Genomic DNA, 19,113 nt, shown 5'->3' on the forward strand with positions numbered 1-19,113 from the left:
TTTCATGTATGTATGTGAAATATGAGGATTGATCAAATGTATGTAGTTATTCTCATGTGACATATGTTAAATATAATTCTAACAATATTTTGTATATAAAATATTTATTAATCAGAACATTGGGTCCTGTCTTCTCTGTGTGTGTAATTTGTGTCTGTAACTTGGTGAGAACAACTGTCATGGTGAAGATACTTCTGCATTCACTAAATTTTTCAACCTTTTTAACCTTTATTTAACCAGGTAAGTTAATTGAGCATTAAGTCTAATTTTCAGTAACAACCTGGGCCTAATTTGCATGTTTTTGGTGGTGGGAGAAAGCTGGCAAACCCGAAGAGAACCCACGCAGACATGGGGAGAGCATGCAAACTCCTCACAGAAAGGCTGCAAAACTGACTTGAACCTCTGACCTTCTTGCTGTAAGGCAACAGCGCTAACCACTGTGCCACCATGCTGCCAAAAGGTTATACTTGTTCAAGTAAATTCACTAGACTCAACGATATAAACACATTACTTTTATTGTTGGAGTACAAGATCCAAGATTTTTACGTAAACCAATGGCTTATTCCCCTCAAATTTAGTTCGATCGAGATAATCCATCCGCCTGAAAGGAATGGCAAATAAAGATGCTGACTAAACAGCCTGACGCAACAAAAGCATAGTCTTACGTAGAACAGGTCTGTATAAATATAATCCAAGATACGGAAGGATAAAGTGAGGTCTAAAAACAAGCCAGTAGCAAGAACAACTTATAGATGACCGGGGGCCAAAACTAAACATTCACCTAGATTTCAGAAAGACCTTATATTTGACAACTTTAACTTTATATTGACTTCCTGATCATTATCTCCTGTGCTTTTAGATAATTGTTTGATGGTATAACTGTGAATAAAGTGACTGTGTTACATTACAGCCATTATTGGAACTACCTCATCACCTGACTTTCCACAAATGTGCTAAGATTTTTATTAAAGTTGACCCCCCCCCCCCCCCCCCCCCCCGACTTAAAAAAATAACAAATTTATCATTCCAACACAACATAATTCTCTTAATATATTAAATTATATTTTAAAGCTAAAATTGCATATTAAAATACTTTTGACATCAAACATTTTAAAGCGTTCATTGAAATAAATACATCCTCCAAACAGCTACATTCGCTATGTCACAGATATTCATCATCCTCACAGTCTTTGCTTTCACATGCAACACAAGTCTGTTTGATTCTCCCAGTCTCTGCAGGAAAATCTGGCAATTGCAGGATTATTTTTCCGCTGCTTTTAGACTCCATCTGGTGCAATATCCACGTTTCTCCAATTCATCGATGTGTGTTGAGTGTTTGATGCAATCCTCAAGAGCAGGAACAGAAATGATTCGCTTCATACGACCTCTGATGCCGTTTGAGGGTGCAAATTGTCTTTGTTTAGAACCAAATATATGTCCAATACATTCCCACAGGAGTTAAATATATTTAAAGTTTTATTTTATTTTTAGCATAATGCGGTTCCCGGTTAAACAGGGTTTCTCAGGCTGTGCTTGATTTGCAGCAAAACAGTCCAGATCTGATGACATACAGCAGAAGAGGAACATTGACTCTTTATCCTCGTGATTATGCTTAGTTGTTTGCATCAGCTTGCACAGGGTTCTTCAGCCCCCCCGGTGGTCCGCAGGGTGGTCTGTAGTTGTTCAGGGAGCAGGACCTCAACAGTAAAGCTGATTCTTTTGGTCTGGAAGATGCTGTAAGTGTTATCAAATCTCAGAACATCTGAGGAAGGAGGAGAAGAGAATATTTTCTGCACTGCTGGATCTGATCTCACATTAACGTTTTCTGACTAAACAGCATAAAGCCCTATGAACACATGGTTGAAGTGTTTAGGGTTTGAGGATTACTCACAGACCCCTGGTCGCTCACAGGTCAGAGACCCATCCTCAGGCACCAGGTGGGCATTGTAGCGCTGGCTGGGCACAACAGCTCGCATTTCAACTGCCTTCTTCCTTTCACCCTTTCTATCCTTCAAAAACACCCCAAAACCGATGTCCGCACTCTCAGTGGCAAACTGCCACCTGCCAAGATGGGGAGAAAAAGATGAAGAGAAATCACTTTTTTTTCTCTTTTTTTCATTCATTACAAAAAGAAAACATTATTTTGTGTATAATTAGGTTGAGGTTCAACATCTGAAATACAGATTTTTCTTTATAAGACTTCCTGCATCCATCTCTGCTAAAGGCAGGTAAACGCTGTTCTGCTCCGGCTTCTCTGCTTTTCCTTTCTTTATCTTTCAGCAAACAATGATCTAAATGCATCTAAACGCTGTAATATTATATCATACATATCACAAATTGTATGTGTAATAGAAATGTGTTAGCTATTTTCAACTTGTAATTAATAATTCATATATATTAAAAAATATAAAGATCATATTATTATAGTATAACTTACTATTTATTTTAATTTTAATTTAGCTTTCCAAGTTTACATATGAAAATTATTTATTTAAGATAGTCAATTAACATTTATGTAAACCAAAAAAATTGTAATCCATCATCTGAAGTTGGAACAATTAAATGTTTGCTTGACAAGTGTCTTGAAAACTTCCACTTCCTCTTAAGCCTGACCTTAGAACGCAGCCCGGGAACAGAATCTCATAGTCAAACTGCTGGGAAGAACCTCGTTTGACGATCGTGCACCGCTCGTAGTCCACCTTAACATGGTCCCGCACATAGTAGGACGGGGGAACTGGTCCAACATGGTTGATCTGCAGCCAAGATCATACATGATGATTAGGATAACAAAAATATGAAATATTCAGAGCCTGGAGTCAGGAGAAATGAAGAAATGAGGGAAAAGCCATGACTTACTGTGACACTGTCTGAATTCTTGTAATATTACATAAATTGCAAAAAAGGGGAAAAAACATTCTCCCTTTTACATAATTCCATTTATTACATATCGTATAAATAAAAACCAGTCACAGAACAAGAAAAAAAGAAAAGGGCAGTGATTTCCTCTCAGGAGAAGAATGGGATGAGCGCCTAATCCAGCTGATGCCAATCAATCACAAGTTAAATGTTTGGACTTGAATGATTTGCGTTAAGACCTTTTTCAGATTTAAACATACAGAAAATGAAAGTCATCTGACACCACACCTATGAAAATCAGCAGCAATAACAAAAAGAAACGATGTTGACAGCAAGACAAGCATGCATTCTGCTCCTACACTTTCAAGAGACCTGTCGGCCGAGTCAAATTATATTTCTATTTTAATGGAGTGCAGATAGCCTGCTTCTTCCTGCTCCACCGTAGAAAGCTATTATCTACATCACATGCGTCAAACTCAAAGCCGAGGGGCCAAATGTGGCCCTCCAGGTCATTTTTTATGCATACCTGTCAACCAGTACGTTTTTTCCGTACAAAGTACGGTTTTTATGCATTCTAAGACGTGTACGGCGTAGAAGAACATCTGTACGGGAAAACGCAAATTTGTAGCGTCCATCAGACGCTGAAACAAGGACGAGACGGGTCTCAGAACAAGCTTTTATTAATCGGTAACCCCGCCGCTAACAGAACAGATATCCCCTCCCGTCTCTCTCACCCCCTCCACGCTCACACACATACCGCCCCTCCTCCCTGGATGCCTTCACTGACTCTCTGCAGAGTAGGAATTACGAACACGAACACAAACTGTTACAGTCCCATCCGGTCTGCACCGAATATCAAGAAACGTGAAAAACATGTTTCCCAATCACAAGCCAGCAAAGGTTTGTATTTTCTGTCCCTGTTTGAAATTTAAACTACAAGCATCATTGATCGATACTTAAGTTTGGTTCCGGAAGGAAAAGCTGGTTTCCGAAGTAATAAACACGTTTATTGCCAATACTGTAGTCCAATCAGCTATTTCAGTCTAACTCAGGGGTCCACATTTGGCCCGCCCCCCTGAACAATCCCAGATAAAAAAATAAAATCTTTTTTTTTTTTTTTCCTTTCCATACGGTGGGGGGTCAATAATTGTATGGGCTGCATTTAAGAGGGGTCATTAATTCAATATTTTGTTTCCTAAAAATAATATTGATAGTGGAGAATATATTAATATTCTGAAGAAAAGCATTCTTCCTTTTGTTTGGGACAATTTTAATGATGATCACATACGACCAGGAAGGTAATGTTCCATGGACCTTTTTTCTGTGAGGAACCCGGAAAGGGTTATTTGGTTATTTTATTAATAGTGTTATATTTATTTCCTGACTTTTTTTTCTGTGAAGAAAGGGTTATTTGGTTATTATTTACTTTATTAATAGTGTAATAATATAATATATATATATATATATTATATTATTACACTATTAATAAAGTAAATATTATTACACTATTATCCAAATAATATATATATATATATATATATATATAAAATAATAAATATTATTTATTGTATTATTTGGTTATTTGGTGGCTGTCTGGAAAACAATAAATGTTTAGCCCCCCCCCCCCCCCCCTGCCATCGTCACACTTTTCCTGTACAAACTGACCCCGGCCCTCCATCAGAGAAGGGAGACGTTATGTGGGCCTTACAGGAAAACGTTTGGGGACACCTGTCTAACTTGTCTTTGACTCAGTTTGAACACACCTCTGTGTCTTTGATGTATATTATTGTCTTTGATGTAACGTGTCATACTATTGTCTTTGATGGTGGCGTGCACATCAAAGGGTTACCTTTTGATGTGTATGGCGATATTCCACTTTGATGTGCTGTTGAAGTCATCTGGAGGAAACTTATATATACAAACACACGAACACTCTCGGGTATCTACCAAAGACCAATGACAATTACAGAGATGAAAGCATCACCACAGAACTCCGAGGACAAGGCTCTGGCCCTCCATGCACAATCCACTTTACAGCTCGGTGAGCTTTTCACAGGATTCCTTGGGAATCTCACCAAGGAAGAGTGGGAGGGTCTTCAGTCAGGGGCCGTTGATCTGAATACTAACGCACAGCTTGGGAATTTGTTCACAGATTTAGTTCAAGTCGTAACTGATGATGTGCGTCAAGCAGTTCTGGAAAAAGCTCCAGAACTGCTTGAAAAGATTCCCAGTTCTCCCCTGAAACCAAAAACGTCAGGGACCGGCTTTGCTGTTGCACACCAGCAAGTCCAGGAAGCGCTGGAAGATGTGATTCCACCGGTCCTTGCCTTTACAATGGGTGTTCCAGAGGTCGTTGAGGTCATGACACCGTATGAAATGTCACGGCTTTTATCCAACGAGGTGATGAAGAGCTTATGCTCTTCGTCACACAGCAGCCCCGTAAAAACTGCGAACACGCCGGAAGCAAGTGGGCCGCATGCCTTCACAAATCCCGGGAACAATTGGTTGAGGATACTGCTGCACTTCAAGGTGCTCCTCCAGAGATTTGCACCCAAGGTCCGCAAATTCCTCTGCAGGAAGAAAGCAAAGGAAGTGAAAGTGGGAGACTTTATTCCTCCAGACGACGTGCGATGTTCCATTAAAAATGCCACCGATGCCGTCGTCCAAGACATAGATAGTACCGATTTTAAAAGGGAAAATGTCGTCTGTGAACCCACAGAAAGGAAAAAGGAATTTCTTCCAGAGCCACCAGAGGCCCCGGCCATCATGGAAGGGGTGCCTTTGGTGCCTGTGGAAGAGGAAGATCTCCCCACTGAAGAGAGGAGTGACGTCCAAACAGCAACGTCGCCTGAAGACTTGGAGAAGCAGTGCCGCTGGATTATCACGGTGCTCTTCTCAAGGATCTTCCAAGGGACGAACGTTGACATAACGGACATGACCGAAATGACCGAGCTGATGACGAGTCTGTTAGTTGCCAGGGTCCAGGAGTCGAGCATCTCTCTGGAGATGAACCTGCAACAGGTCAAAGAGCTCGCCAAAGCTGTCCATAAGAAGCTCTGCAAACTGATGGACAACACATGGACAGTCTGCATGATCCTGATGGGGAAGAAAGTGCCAAATTACACGCTGGTCGTCGACATGCTGGTGACATGTCTGGAAAAGACAAAGAAACAGAAGAGCAATGCTTTTGTTCGGGTCTTCAGGTCTTTCTCTGGCCTCTTTCGGAGGTCAAAGAAATCCGAAGACCCATCCAAGTCTTTTCGGTAAGACGATCAGGTCCGTGTACCCCGGCCCCCCCACGCCTTGCAGGTCATAGGTGTTGCAGCACCTATCACCGCTGGCTGTGGGCGAGTGGCGGGGTGCACCCTGAACATGTTGCCACACAGACAACCATTCACGGCCCGGCATCGTGTACCCCCGCCCCCCCACGCCTTGCAGGTCATAGGTGTGCAGCACCTATCACCGCTGGCTGTGGGCGAGTGGCGGGGTGCACCCTGAACATGTTGCCACACAGACAACCATTCACGGCCCGGCATCGTGTACCCCCGCCCCCCCACGCCTTGCAGGTCATAGGTGTTGCAGCACCTATCACCGCTGCCTATGGGTGAGAGGCGGGGGTGCACCCTGAACATGTCGCCACACAGACAACCATTCACGGCCCGGCATCGTGTACCCCCGCCCCCCCACGCCTTGCAGGTCATAGGTGTTGCAGCACCTATCACCGCTGGCTGTGGGCGAGCGGCGGGGGTGCACCCTGAACATGTCGCCACACATACTGTATTGACAATTTAGAGCGATAAAATTCACAAACATAAATGAATTATTGAATAAAAATTAGAAAATGTCTATCTTTGTCTTGTCTATTATATTGATGGTGTAAATATTTACATGAATCTTCAACAAGAAAAAAAAAGTCTTGTACTGTATCTTTATTAACTATTTGTAGTCCTGGAGTCCACTTCATTAACTATTTGTAGTCCTGGAGTCCATTTTATTAACTATTTGTAGTCCTGGAGTCCACTTTACTAACTATTTGTAGTCCTGGAGTCCATTTTATTAACTATTTGTAGTCCTGGAGTCCATTTTATTAACTATTTGTAGTCCTGGAGTCCACTTCAGTCTCCAGCGACTTTGTCTTTGTTAGAAACGACTAGCGTTGTGTATCATTTAACATGGGAGAGGGCGGGACTTCCCCTTCTACTTTGTCCAATCGACGAGCACCCCTTTCAGCCACATGACGTTGCTCCGAAAGTTCGTTTTGTGAATAAATCACAGTGTGAACGCAGACCTTTCAGCAAATTATAAATGCAGGAGTTTGCTCCCAAAGGAACCGAGTCCTCTTGGTGCAGTGTGAAAGCACCCCTAAAGAGGCTCAGATGCATCCATCCATCCATCCAACAACCATCCTTGGAGACGAGAGGTTCTGGTTGGAACCCAGACCATCAGAAGGTTCTAGCTCAGGGGTGGGCAAACTTTTTGACGTGCGGGCCACATTGGGTTTGAAATTTTGACCGAGGGGCCGGGCCAGGAGCATTTGGATGAGTGTTTGGCCCAGATATACTAAAGCGCTGCGTGTAGTGTGCAAACCTCATAGCACAGTAAACACACAGATAAATGTACAACCCGCTTTACTAACAGTGTGTACGAAGGACTGCGTCTTTCAAATGTGCAAAATAGCCTTTATCCAGGTAGTACGTTTGTCACAATGAATATGCAAGATGCGGCATTTACACATATTTTGGCACAACGGTGTGAGGAGAAATGTAAATAGATTAAAATAGCAATGACATTGTGATCTGTCAAACCTGGTGATTGCATCTGTTTTTAATAAATTTTACTTGAACACGTAAATAAATTAACATTTATTGAAAAAAGATGATCACTTTCAACATTCAAAACATATCAAAACACGAAATACTAAATCTCAATCATTTCTGCTGCACTCATTGTTGTTCCACTGCTGTGCGTAAATGCGCACTTCATTAAAAGAACGGGATTTATTGATCATGACGCTGAACGTCTGCTCACACACGTAGGTCGAGCCAAACAACAGCATATTCTGTGCCGTCCTCCGGAGGTTTGGAAACGTTGCTTCGTTAAGTGAGGCATGAAAGTCATTCAGGTTAAGAGACTTGAACTTATCGATCGATCAGTTCCAACTGCAGCTCCTGCGGTGCGGTTTCAGGGTCTTGTGACGGGACGGGACACCAGCTGAAGTGATGCGTCAATTTTCTTTAAATCAGAGAAGCGACGGCAGAACTCCCGTTCTTGCATTGATTGCTTGCTGGCGTAGTTTGCATGCTTTGTGGCAAAGTGACGGCTGATATTATATTCTTTAAAACCCGCAACGGCTTCTTCGCATATCAGACATGCAGCCGTAGATCGGATTTCGGTGAAAAGAAATCTTGTTGTGCGCTCTTTATTAAACACTCGGCCCTCACCGTCTACTTTGCTTTTCTTTGATCCGCTCATTTCTACAGACGGGGTCAGAGAGTAATGGGGAAAAAAAATAATGCAAAGAGTAATTCGCTACACGCCACCGCGGTTGTCAGTGCGCCATCTGCTGGTGAAACACGGGTATTGCAGGGACAAAATGAAAGTTATGATTTTGAATTTTTTGGTAATTGGACAAGTTCGGCGGGCCGTATTGAAAAGCATAACGGGCCGTATACGGCCCGCGGGCCGTGGTTTGCCCATGTCTGTTCTAGCTTAATCTCTAATAAATAATCCCGGCCCTCCTGAACAAAGACGAGCGGAACCGGACGTGACTCAATAATCCATGTTTTTCAGTTTATAGAGAACATTAAACTTCCAGCATTTTAATTCTTCCATATTTTTCCCGGTTTTGGCACAAAATACATTTTACATATAAAGATATTTAGTGACTATTAGTTTAGTTAAAATATCAAAATTAAACTCTATCCTAATTAATAATGTCCAACTATGTACATAAATAAATGCATTTGAAAAAAAAAAATATGGTGTAAGGTTATTTTGTATTTTGTAACAAAAAAAATCAACGGTTTGTAAGGCCATGGAGCCTTGGAGGTTGACAGGTATGTTTATGGCCCGCGAGAGCTGTGTGCAGACATTTGTTTTTGTAAAATGCTGCATCTGTCACACAAGTTCTTAACAGTCGTTCTGCCCATCTCAACTGTGACAAAAGAGTTTTGAACAAAGTTAATGCCATAACTTATGTTGGATGATATTTTTCTTTATTGATTATTTCATATTATTTACTTGAATAAGTCTGATTATTGATCGATGGAGTAGTGTGGTTTTCTTAACCTGATCAATAAGAAAGGATTTATGTTATAATAACAGCAATAATCTATCCATTTATTTTTACAACTATACAATTGAATATGCAATGTTTGTAACTTAAGTAGTGAACTGATCAAATGGAAAAATTCAGCAACATGGCAATAACAATAGCAACACGCTGCAGTCAGGAAATCAATAATCTGCTGGCGGTGACTAGTTATTTGAACTTTTTTGTTTTTTCCAGCATATGCTGAAATGGCGCTCAGGATCAGCACTGGATAGCTTCATAGGTAGTCGGCTGCATATGTAGCTGTCCAGTGCTTATCCTGAAGGTGAACTTCAGCACTGGACAGCTACATGTGGCGCTCAGGATCAGCACTAGACAGCTACATATGGTGCTCAGGATCAGCCATGTCAAACTCATTTTCTCCAAGGGCCACATTAGTATTATGTGGACATAATACTAATGTGGCCCTTGGAGAAAATGAGTTTGACACCCCTGATCTACATTGTTCCCACTTTTTATTCTGATACAACCATATAAAGTGATCTATGGTTGTTAATAGAATAGAATAGAATAGAGTTGCTCCGGTTGTATTTGTTTAACTCTCTCAAAATATCTGATCTCAGATTCTTTATTGTTTGATTTAGTTTGTGTTGTCATAGAATTATTAACAGTTTGTTTCTGCAATTATAGATATTGGAGGCATTTGAATATAAGTATGATAATGTTGTGTATAATACCCTGAAACTAAACCGCTGATCTTACTTATCCACAGAGGATGGGCTTCGTCGTTCATTCTGATTCTGCAACAAGTGCACCGCATGAAGAAACAATGACTGCATTTTTTTTACTTGAGGCATAAAGATTTGGACATATGCAGATGGAGCATGGTTTCTCTGAACTCCATCAAACTCAACCAAAGGTTTTCATGAACAAACAATTCAAACAAACAATTGTTTTGTATTCTCAAAAACAATTCTTCATAAAGGACTCATAAAATTATAATTTGACATTTGGGAATTCTATATATGGTCAAAGACGAGAAACTGGGAAGAAGAAAAAACAGCTGGGCTGGCCCTATTGTCACTTGAACTCAGTAAATTTTTCAAAAACAAATCCCAAAACAAAAACCTAAAAGAAAATGCGCTGTGTTGTGTAGACAGAAAGAAAGTGAGTACTTCTCCAAATGTCAAACTGTCCCTTAAATAAGATAACTCATAAGAAAACACACTAACTAACAATGTGTACTTTTAAAAAAGGCAGAAAAATGCACTCTTTTGACTAAGAATCTCAATCCCTCGAATCCTGGATTTCTCTTCCTGTTCGTCATCTGTCCTGGGCCCAATTATTTATCTACAGAAAAAGTGACAAACGCAGGGTCAGTCTAGAATTTCTTCTACAAGTACTCTGGCAGCTGTTCTGTGTGCTTGCTGCTTGACACTACGGCAACTACAAAAGGATCTCGTGTTTGACTACGACGTTTTGAGCCCATTTCTACAAAGCAAAGCACAATTGCAAGCGGCTACATGGTGGAAGCTTTTTAGAGGAATTAATTAACTTCAATTTGTGTTTAAGTGTTCTCATCACTTTTTACCTCAATTTAATACACAACCATCTGATGAATGCAATACACAGGCTGCCTCATTCAGCATCAGTTCTTGGTAGTATATGTATGGCAGAGAGAAACTGTAGTCAGGATGTTTGTAGCTGTCTTTCTGCAACAGACACCCAGTCCTTGAACCGTCATTGATCTTCTGTGAATAAACTAGCTCCTTTATGTGTAACAGGATCCTCAGTGAGCCATGTTTAGCAGCCTCAACGTTTTCTGATCCAGTCTTGTAGATTCATCTCACCCGTCGTGTGTTTCGTTTGTATATGAATATGACATGACATTATTCCTGTTGAGAGAAGTTATTCCACCCCGGAACATTTGGTAGAAGGGGAACTTACATAAGACAGTTTGACAGTCAAATTAAAAACCCTCAATGTAATAAGTGTGCTGTATGCAAAACAGCCAGTCAAAACAAAGCTCTAAACTGCTCTCAAAGCTCTAATCTAAATGAATGCTACTCTGCAAGCTGGTGAAGGAGCAGCAGTTAAGGACGCACAACTGCATGGAGCACGGATCATATACAGCACATGACAGTAATCTTGAGCATGCAAACGGTTGGAATCAGACTTTTATCTATTGCAGAACTGTTGGTACTTCTACCTGATTGGTTAATTCAAATTCATCAAAACAACCGCGGTGTACTAAAAAATAATTATGCATAATGACTTTTGGTTTATCATTACAAAAGCATGATAGATGCAGTAAATTAAGTTAAAAGTAAAGAATAAAATAGTGAGAGAACTTTGTTTTTGTATGAAAAGGAAATACAAAACTTCTGCTTCCTGAAGCGTGATCCAAAGAATAGATTACAACTAGACATTATAATTATAATGATGTGTGAGATTTTGAGAATAAATAAATTATTATGAAAATGATGTTTGACAGAATTCAAGTAGACTTAAATGTAAAGAAACGATTTTTTGATTTTACAAACATCTGCTGGTAGATGACTGTTCATCGAGGACGGTCTTCAATCATTACAAGATCACTATGGTTCAATAAATCAAAGTGAACACTATTGTGAATTAGTCATCCGCAACAGAGAATAGTCTGTCCCAACTCAACATCAGCCTAGTTTGGCACTGAACCACAGCCTCTACTGGTCTGCGTTTTGGCTGCCGACCGGCCGACTCACCATGGTTCGACAGCGAGGATCTCCATCAGGATCAGTCCGCTTACCCCCGTACATCGCCGGTAGTTGCTCAGCATCAATGTGCTTCAGTAAGACCTCCTGCCAGTTAGCTGTCAAACCACGGAAACAGAAACTCATTTCGTGAGAAAGAAGGAAAGAAGGTGGAAATCAAGATGCTTTGACTGGAGTGAATGTGTTTTTGAGTGAAATCTCAAACTAGCAGGGCACTCACTCATACACTAAGATACATACACGTCAACAAGTCCCAAAGGTCCCACTTAACCAAATGGAAAGCTTATCTAAATTCATAAAGATTTACTCTTCATTCAAACAAGGCAAGGCAATCAGACTCCCCAGGAGTATTCGCATTTCCTTTATGAATGCTAATGCTCCCCGGTAGTCATTAAACCTGACTAACGAATCCCCTGAAGTCATGACGGCCGCAGAGCATTAGCATTCATAAAGGAAATGCTAATAATCCTGGAGCGTCTGATTGCTTTGGTGAATTCGGTCCCTTCTTTGTTTTCCTCTCCAACAAGAGTATAAGTATCTAAACTCTCTACCAGTCTCTCAGAACAGAAGAAGCCTCTTGGATGAGATGAAAATGTCTTCGATCTAACTTGAACAATTCCAGTTGACGCTTAATTTTTGCTCATCCTGACTGGATGTCTTCATTCAACCATTCTACCAAGTACAAAGTCCATGAAACACTTTCGTGTCCTGCTAATGGTGAGACAAACCAATCAAATTGATAACTCCACCTCCTTGGTGGTGTTAATTGAGGTGATGTGTGGCCTCTCACCTCCGAGGATGTGGATCTTTTGTCTTGTGTTCTCACACAGGAAGTGTTTGACTAGGTTGTAGGCCACAGGAAAGAGTTTGGGAGCTGCAGGAGAAAGTCAAAACTCTGATTATTCAAAATCAGGGTACAGTGATTCAAACAAGCAACGGTGACTACAGGAGATCAGGTGGAATTGTTTAATGAAGTGTCTGAATCAACATGAATTTACATGAACGTAAAGGAGGAAATTCACCTTTAATGACAAACAGTCTTTTCAAGCCTTCTGGATAGTTTTCCTCAAACATCTGGAGGATCTGGAGACAAACATAATGTTACTTCAACATGTTGACCAGTCCACTAGTCTTTGTTTGCACTGTACAGTACGTACAGTATGTCTCAGTACCTCTCCATATGTTTCTATAGCAGGCTTCCATAAATGCTTCAGACCCAGACCTTCAACATCATAGATCATGGTGACTGACTCCACATTTCTCCCCAACTGGTAGTAAGAAGTGACGGAAAGAAAAATTATCTGTTAAATTAATAATTAATTAATAATAATAATAATTCAGTAAAAGTAGAATATACATATATATATATATATATATACACTGTATATGTGCTAATCCGACCTGAGGAGAGTAGTATTTCACAAGAAAAAATAAAGTATAAAAAGTACTCATTTGTGAGCTAATTCTTTTAAAATGTATTTTTTCCTAGCCCATTCGATAACCCTATCACCTTCTCTGCTCTTACCTTCTGTGACTGCAGGACACACTCCTTCTGCAGGACCTCACAGTCTCTGATCTTTGACTTGATGAAGTCTTGCTTGGAGGCGGACAGAAAGAGGCCTTTCGGATCCACGGGTCCGATGACGTCGTACCAGATGGGACTACCCTCACGGTCATAACCACACATCCCTCCTGACAGATACTTCTCTATCACCTGTGAACAGCAGTCCTTTTGATGTTTTTGCAGTATACATGACCGTGTCTGCCCTTCAAATCCAAAGTGAAGTAAAAATGGCAAACTGAGAATAGCAGCTTTTTTTCATATTTATTTCAAGCAAGATTTTTTTTACCTCAGGTGGACGCCACTCTGAGACTATTGTGTCTACTTTCATCTGTTTCCTGAACTCCAAATGCTGAAAGAAAATATAGATTCATGTTAATGTATAAATATTGAGTTAATCTTAGATTAACATTTTGACATACTGTGGCTAAACTCACTTTAATAATTAAAGTATCTTAAAATGTAAAACAGGGGATGATGTGAACCATGTCCTGTCAACAAGAAGGGGGTCGGTTTTTATTTTTGTAATCGCCGTCATGCCTGTGTCTGTCCTTTAGTAAGATAACTCAAAAGGTTCTGGATGGATTTAGCTGAAATTTTCAGGAAATGTTATCAGAAACAGTTGATTAAATTTTGGTGATGGTCTCGAACAGACCTGGGCATTGTATGGCCCCAGGGCCGCATACGGCCCTTTGGTTGACTCTGACCGGCATGTGTAAGGTTAATTGGAAATTACCAAATAAACACATTTTCTAATTTTACCTCATGCATGGACTAAAACTGCATTCAGTGACAGTTTAATATGATGTATCTTTCCTAATGAGCAAAAAGGCAATATTGTCATGTCTTTAGGATGCTAAGAACCTTCACATACCTTTCCAACAGTATATTAAACTCAAAATGTGTTTGAGTGAACGTTCACTAATATAAGTCACAAATGGTAAAACTTTCACATTTACAGAAGAAGCTGTGCCAGAAGAAAAGAGTGATTGACTGTCGCTACCCCTCGGGGTCGCTTCCGTTTGAGTTCTCTTGTGGATCGGGTGATGTTAATTCTACTTAATTCATCTACTGTTTTGGACAATACAACTCGTGAATTGAATAAACTCAATTTTGATTCTTTCATACACTGATGATGAGTGGTCGCATGCCATGACTGTTTTGTTTCTCAATCTGACAACTTCACATGCTGATTCTTGAATATGTCTAACCTAAGAAATACCATGACTCGTGATCATATTCCTGATTCTGATTGGCTCTCCGGCCTTTGCATAACTTGGCGTACCGTTCTCTTCAAAATATTCCTCGTCTTAGTTATAGTGTTCAGACGTTGTATTTCCAACTTGATTGATGTTCCTCACTGCCTCTTGTTCTCAATTTATTACAATATGAAGTGTATGGGGCAAGTTGGCCTTCTGGGTCATGGCCAGCAGGACTACTACCTATCTTATCTCCTCAGGCTGCTGTGAAGACATGTGACCCCTCAATGAACCCTTGCAACACAGCTGCTGTCTAATCGTCATCCAGGCCTCAACTGTTGGGCTGAATAATCTGCACTGAAAACTATGGAGGACCAAAACTGAAAGAAAATTATTCAAATGAGGGGGCAGCCTTAAGTGTGTCTTAGGTTGAACCGTTCGCCAAGATAAGTATCCACGGCTTGCATGGAGAGCTCCAGCGATAGACGACCAACTTGAGTCGTGTGGTGACTTCCCCTTCACACAAGTCCCTGTAGACTCAGGGACTCAGTAAACTATCAGCGATATTCGATAACGAACGGAGTTCCCTTGAGATTGTAGATATATTTACTGCCATTGAGTCGTGTGGCAACTTCCTCTTGTTGTGGCTGTTGCCAAGAGTACCTCGTCGACTTCTGCACCCACATGTTGATCAACCAATAGGAGAACAGTTCAAACCAAGACACACTTAAGGCCGGCCCCTCATTTCAATAAAAACATTTAAATTGTATTTATTTATCAATATTTAATTATATTTCTATATTCATTTTCGAATTTATTTCGACATTTTTTTATTTTTGAATCTTGTTTTATAATTTTGTATTTATATTAACTGCTTTGCTATTTATTTATTCATATTATTTTTTTCCATTTATATTTATTTTTAATTGTGGCAGTTTTGGTTCTCCATAGAAAACAGGAACCATTGTGGTTGGCTTTCGGGGCATTATATGATTTATACTGGATTACAAGTACATGCAACAAAAAGGAACAGAAAGGAAGTAAAGCTGAGCACGATACCTTTCTCAACATGGCCTCAGACTTCTGAACATTGAAGTTTCTGGCTGAAAACAAGTAAAAGCAAGAAAAGTCAGAAGGACTGATGATAAATACAGACATCCATGGCCCATAAGTGTTAAATACAAATTGATGTTTAACCAGAATGCACATAGGGACAATTAGAGTGTGACGTTACATTTACTACTATATTATAGTATAGATATATTAACTCTCTTATAAGGAATCACACTTTCTTCATGAGGCACTTTTATTAACACAAAGTGTATCAGAGAAGTAAAAAAAAGATTTTTTAAATGCTTTTAAAATCAAGAAAAAAAATTGAAAATACTTTATTTTCATTTATCTTCTTGAAGACAAGAAGGCCATAATCATCTCGTCTTCAGCTGCTTATCTGAAGTTGCAGGTCAATGGTTCTGCTGGAGCCTAGCCCAGCTGGCTGCGGGCCTGTTTCCTGGAACTTGTATTATTGTCTGCCCCTACCATGATTTGCCTGCTGGTCTGGACTGACCACCTGTGCTGGACCATTAAAGTTACGTTTCTGGATTCCCTTCTCCTGTCGTGCTTTTGGGTTCTCCTTGTCAGTGACCTGACAAAGGAGGCCTCAACTGTTACCGCCTCTAGATCCATCTATCAAATTCCATTTTTATTTTATATCAAATCTAACTTTAAAGAGGACATATTGTGGAAAAACTCACTTTTCCCATGTTTCTACACGACCATTGTTGTGGTTTTGGTTCATTACCAAACACAAAAACAGCTAAGTTAAACCATCCAGTCAATCCTGCGTAGTTTGCGTAGGTCTGTAATCAAGTAATGAAATGAGTCTGGACAAAATCACATCGGGAGAATGTGCACATGCACATTCAGAGCTTACACTGGCTAAACTAAACGGACTCTCTTTGTCCAGGTTTTGGAGCTGAATAATAATTGCTATGGTTATTTAGTAACACTTTATTAAAGATACACTACGCTTTCAGTGCTGCTTTGAATTCTTGTTATGAAAGGACTTTTTTGGGAACTTGCATGGAAAGGTCCAGAAACACAGCATCAAAGTGTCTCCTGGCAGAAAGGCCGTCGTCCATCTCAGTGTGCCATTAATGCGATTACACAGGATTAGTCCGATACACAGAGTGCCAGACTGGTGCTCTAATCAGCACCAGGGATCCACAAGACACTGCTTCCCTTTCCATGAGCATCTGAACATATAACCCCAACCAGGGATGCATCCACTCAACTGGATCTAGGACGTTTAAAGAACTTTTAAAAGCACACTTTCTAAAATACAATACCTGAATTATGGTTAACAAGGTGCAAAGTGTGGATATTTAATGGAATTTTAACAAAAACATTAAAAAAAAGATTTTAAAAAATTGTCTTCCCATTGCTGAATAGCAGGCCTGGTTTTTCACATATGGCTTAAGTATCATGTTCTGGCATGAAAATCATGTGAGCATATTTCTCAAACTCGGCACATAGGTGTGTTTGGATGAGTTGTAACACATCTCTATGTAATAAAGTGCAGCTTCCTCAACGGCACCACAAGGATTTATCTACAAATACGGCTGTAGGCAAAAAGGTTTGATTCCTTTCTGTGCAGAATTTGTATGTTCTTCCCGTGTCTGTGTGGGTATTCTCCGGGTTCTCCGGCTTTCTTTCACCTCCAAAAACATGCAGCTTAGGTGAATTGGTCACTATAAATTGTACATAGGTGTGTGTTTTTGTTTGTTGTGTTGCCTGGCGATGAGCATCTGGAGTGCACATCGACTTTTGCCAGTTGCCAGCTGAGATACGCTCCAGCAGACCCGTAAACCGCAAGGTAGATAAAGCGGGTGTAGACGAGACGATCATCTCAGCTACAAGTAAATGGATGGATTGATGGATTGATGGGTGTAAATTATTTACAGCTATACAGAAGGATGATGGGAAAGGTCATAATCACTGAGAAAAGCAGTATGTCCCATATGAATTTTTTCTCACCTCTAAGCCATCGTAACAGGAAATGGTCATGCTGTGCAGGAAGTTGAGTAAGAATGTCTTGTATCCTGTCTCGAAACTTTAGAGGAGGAAAGAAAAGATGTGACCAAGATGTCACTCAACGTCTTGAACTGAATTTTAACATTAAATTTCATGCCCTGGAGGTAAAAAAAAAAAAAAAAAGGGGGGGGGGGGGGGGGGGGGGGTGTGAATACAGAACATTTCTTTGTTTACAGATGTAAGGTTTCACTGAGCCATTTCAGATTTGTTTATTCCATTTCCTAGCCCTGTTGTGACATGAAAACTTGTGACATGCTGACTAATTTGCACACTTTAAATGGCTTAAAGCAAGCAGCATATTCAAGAGATTATGAAAGGGTGGCAAAGCTCAGATTTCCAGGTCAAAAACGAAAAAAAACCTCTGCTATTTTCATTTGTTTATTTGTTTAAAAAAGATCATTTGCTTTCAGCCAATATGAACACTTTTCAACTTTGAAGTTTGAAATGTGGCACATTTTTCATTACTTTTTGAAGAGATCCTTTGGATTTTGGGTTGAACTCGCCACCCAGAATCCCATTATTGAAATGTAAACAATAACAAAGTTCATTTTCAATGGATTCTGACATTTTATAGAAAAACCTGTTTGGTTAGATTAATAACATTCATTATTGGTTGAGGGCAAAGGTCAGTTGCATCCCTAAAAGAGTGATTTTCGTTAAAGTGGCAACACGAAGTTTATATTAATTATGGCTAGTCAGCAAACTCATGTGTAAAACATTTTTTACATATATTCAGAAGCCATTCATTGTCAGCAATTTTTAAATTGTTGGTTATTTGAAGTGATACCAGACACCATGTGTTTACAATATAATCAGGGGGATGCTAAAGCGCAGAGCAGAGTACTATTACAGAAAGCTTATCATCATCATCATCATCATCATCATCTTTCTGCTGCTAAACTTACCTGCTCCAGTGCCTCAGCCTGTTTAGGACTGAGGTCTCCGACTCTTCCGCTCATGTCTGCACCACCAAACGCAGGATAAACACGCAGGTGTCCGCCTCCAACACGTCTCCGTGATGCTACCGCGCTCCGGTGTCCTCTTCTTATCCGCCTCCTGCTGAAACGACGGTTTGCAGGGAAAGAACGTGAACGTGACGTCACGCCGCCCACTGGAGCTCCAGTCCGACCTGTTCGCGCGACCAAAGATACGATACAAGAGGACTACCCGCAACGAAAACGACGAGATTCACGGAGAAATCACTCGCTTTTACTAATATCAATGGAAATAAATGGATGTCAACATTTCTATTAATATGAATGGAATAAAAAATACATTATGACAGGTGGTAAAAACAATGTATTTAACACTGTATTGAAAATTAAATTATTTAGTTAACATGCGGCGGGTGTTTTTAATGCGCCACACATCGGCTACCGG

General features: G+C 40.2%; 1 protein-coding gene across 1 annotated transcript; it reads right to left on the minus strand.

Moving 5' to 3' along the window:
• Window positions 1–1,529: 1,529 nt before the first annotated feature.
• On the minus strand, window positions 1,530–18,692 carry LOC137913583 (SEC14-like protein 2). Its single transcript, XM_068757227.1, has 12 exons — window positions 18,639–18,692; window positions 17,677–17,752; window positions 15,700–15,743; window positions 13,731–13,793; window positions 13,406–13,594; window positions 13,053–13,148; window positions 12,903–12,963; window positions 12,671–12,754; window positions 11,872–11,978; window positions 2,614–2,753; window positions 1,892–2,061; window positions 1,530–1,762 (listed from the first exon to the last, which is right to left on the minus strand). Exons 1-12 carry the CDS (start codon window positions 18,690–18,692, stop codon window positions 1,626–1,628), a joined length of 1,221 nt encoding a protein of 406 aa, XP_068613328.1. The 3' UTR covers window positions 1,530–1,625.
• Between the last annotated feature and the right edge of the window lie 421 nt (window positions 18,693–19,113).

Source organism: Brachionichthys hirsutus, unplaced genomic scaffold (assembly GCF_040956055.1).
Source record: "Brachionichthys hirsutus isolate HB-005 unplaced genomic scaffold, CSIRO-AGI_Bhir_v1 contig_718, whole genome shotgun sequence".
Taxonomy (NCBI): Eukaryota; Metazoa; Chordata; class Actinopteri; order Lophiiformes; family Brachionichthyidae; genus Brachionichthys; species Brachionichthys hirsutus.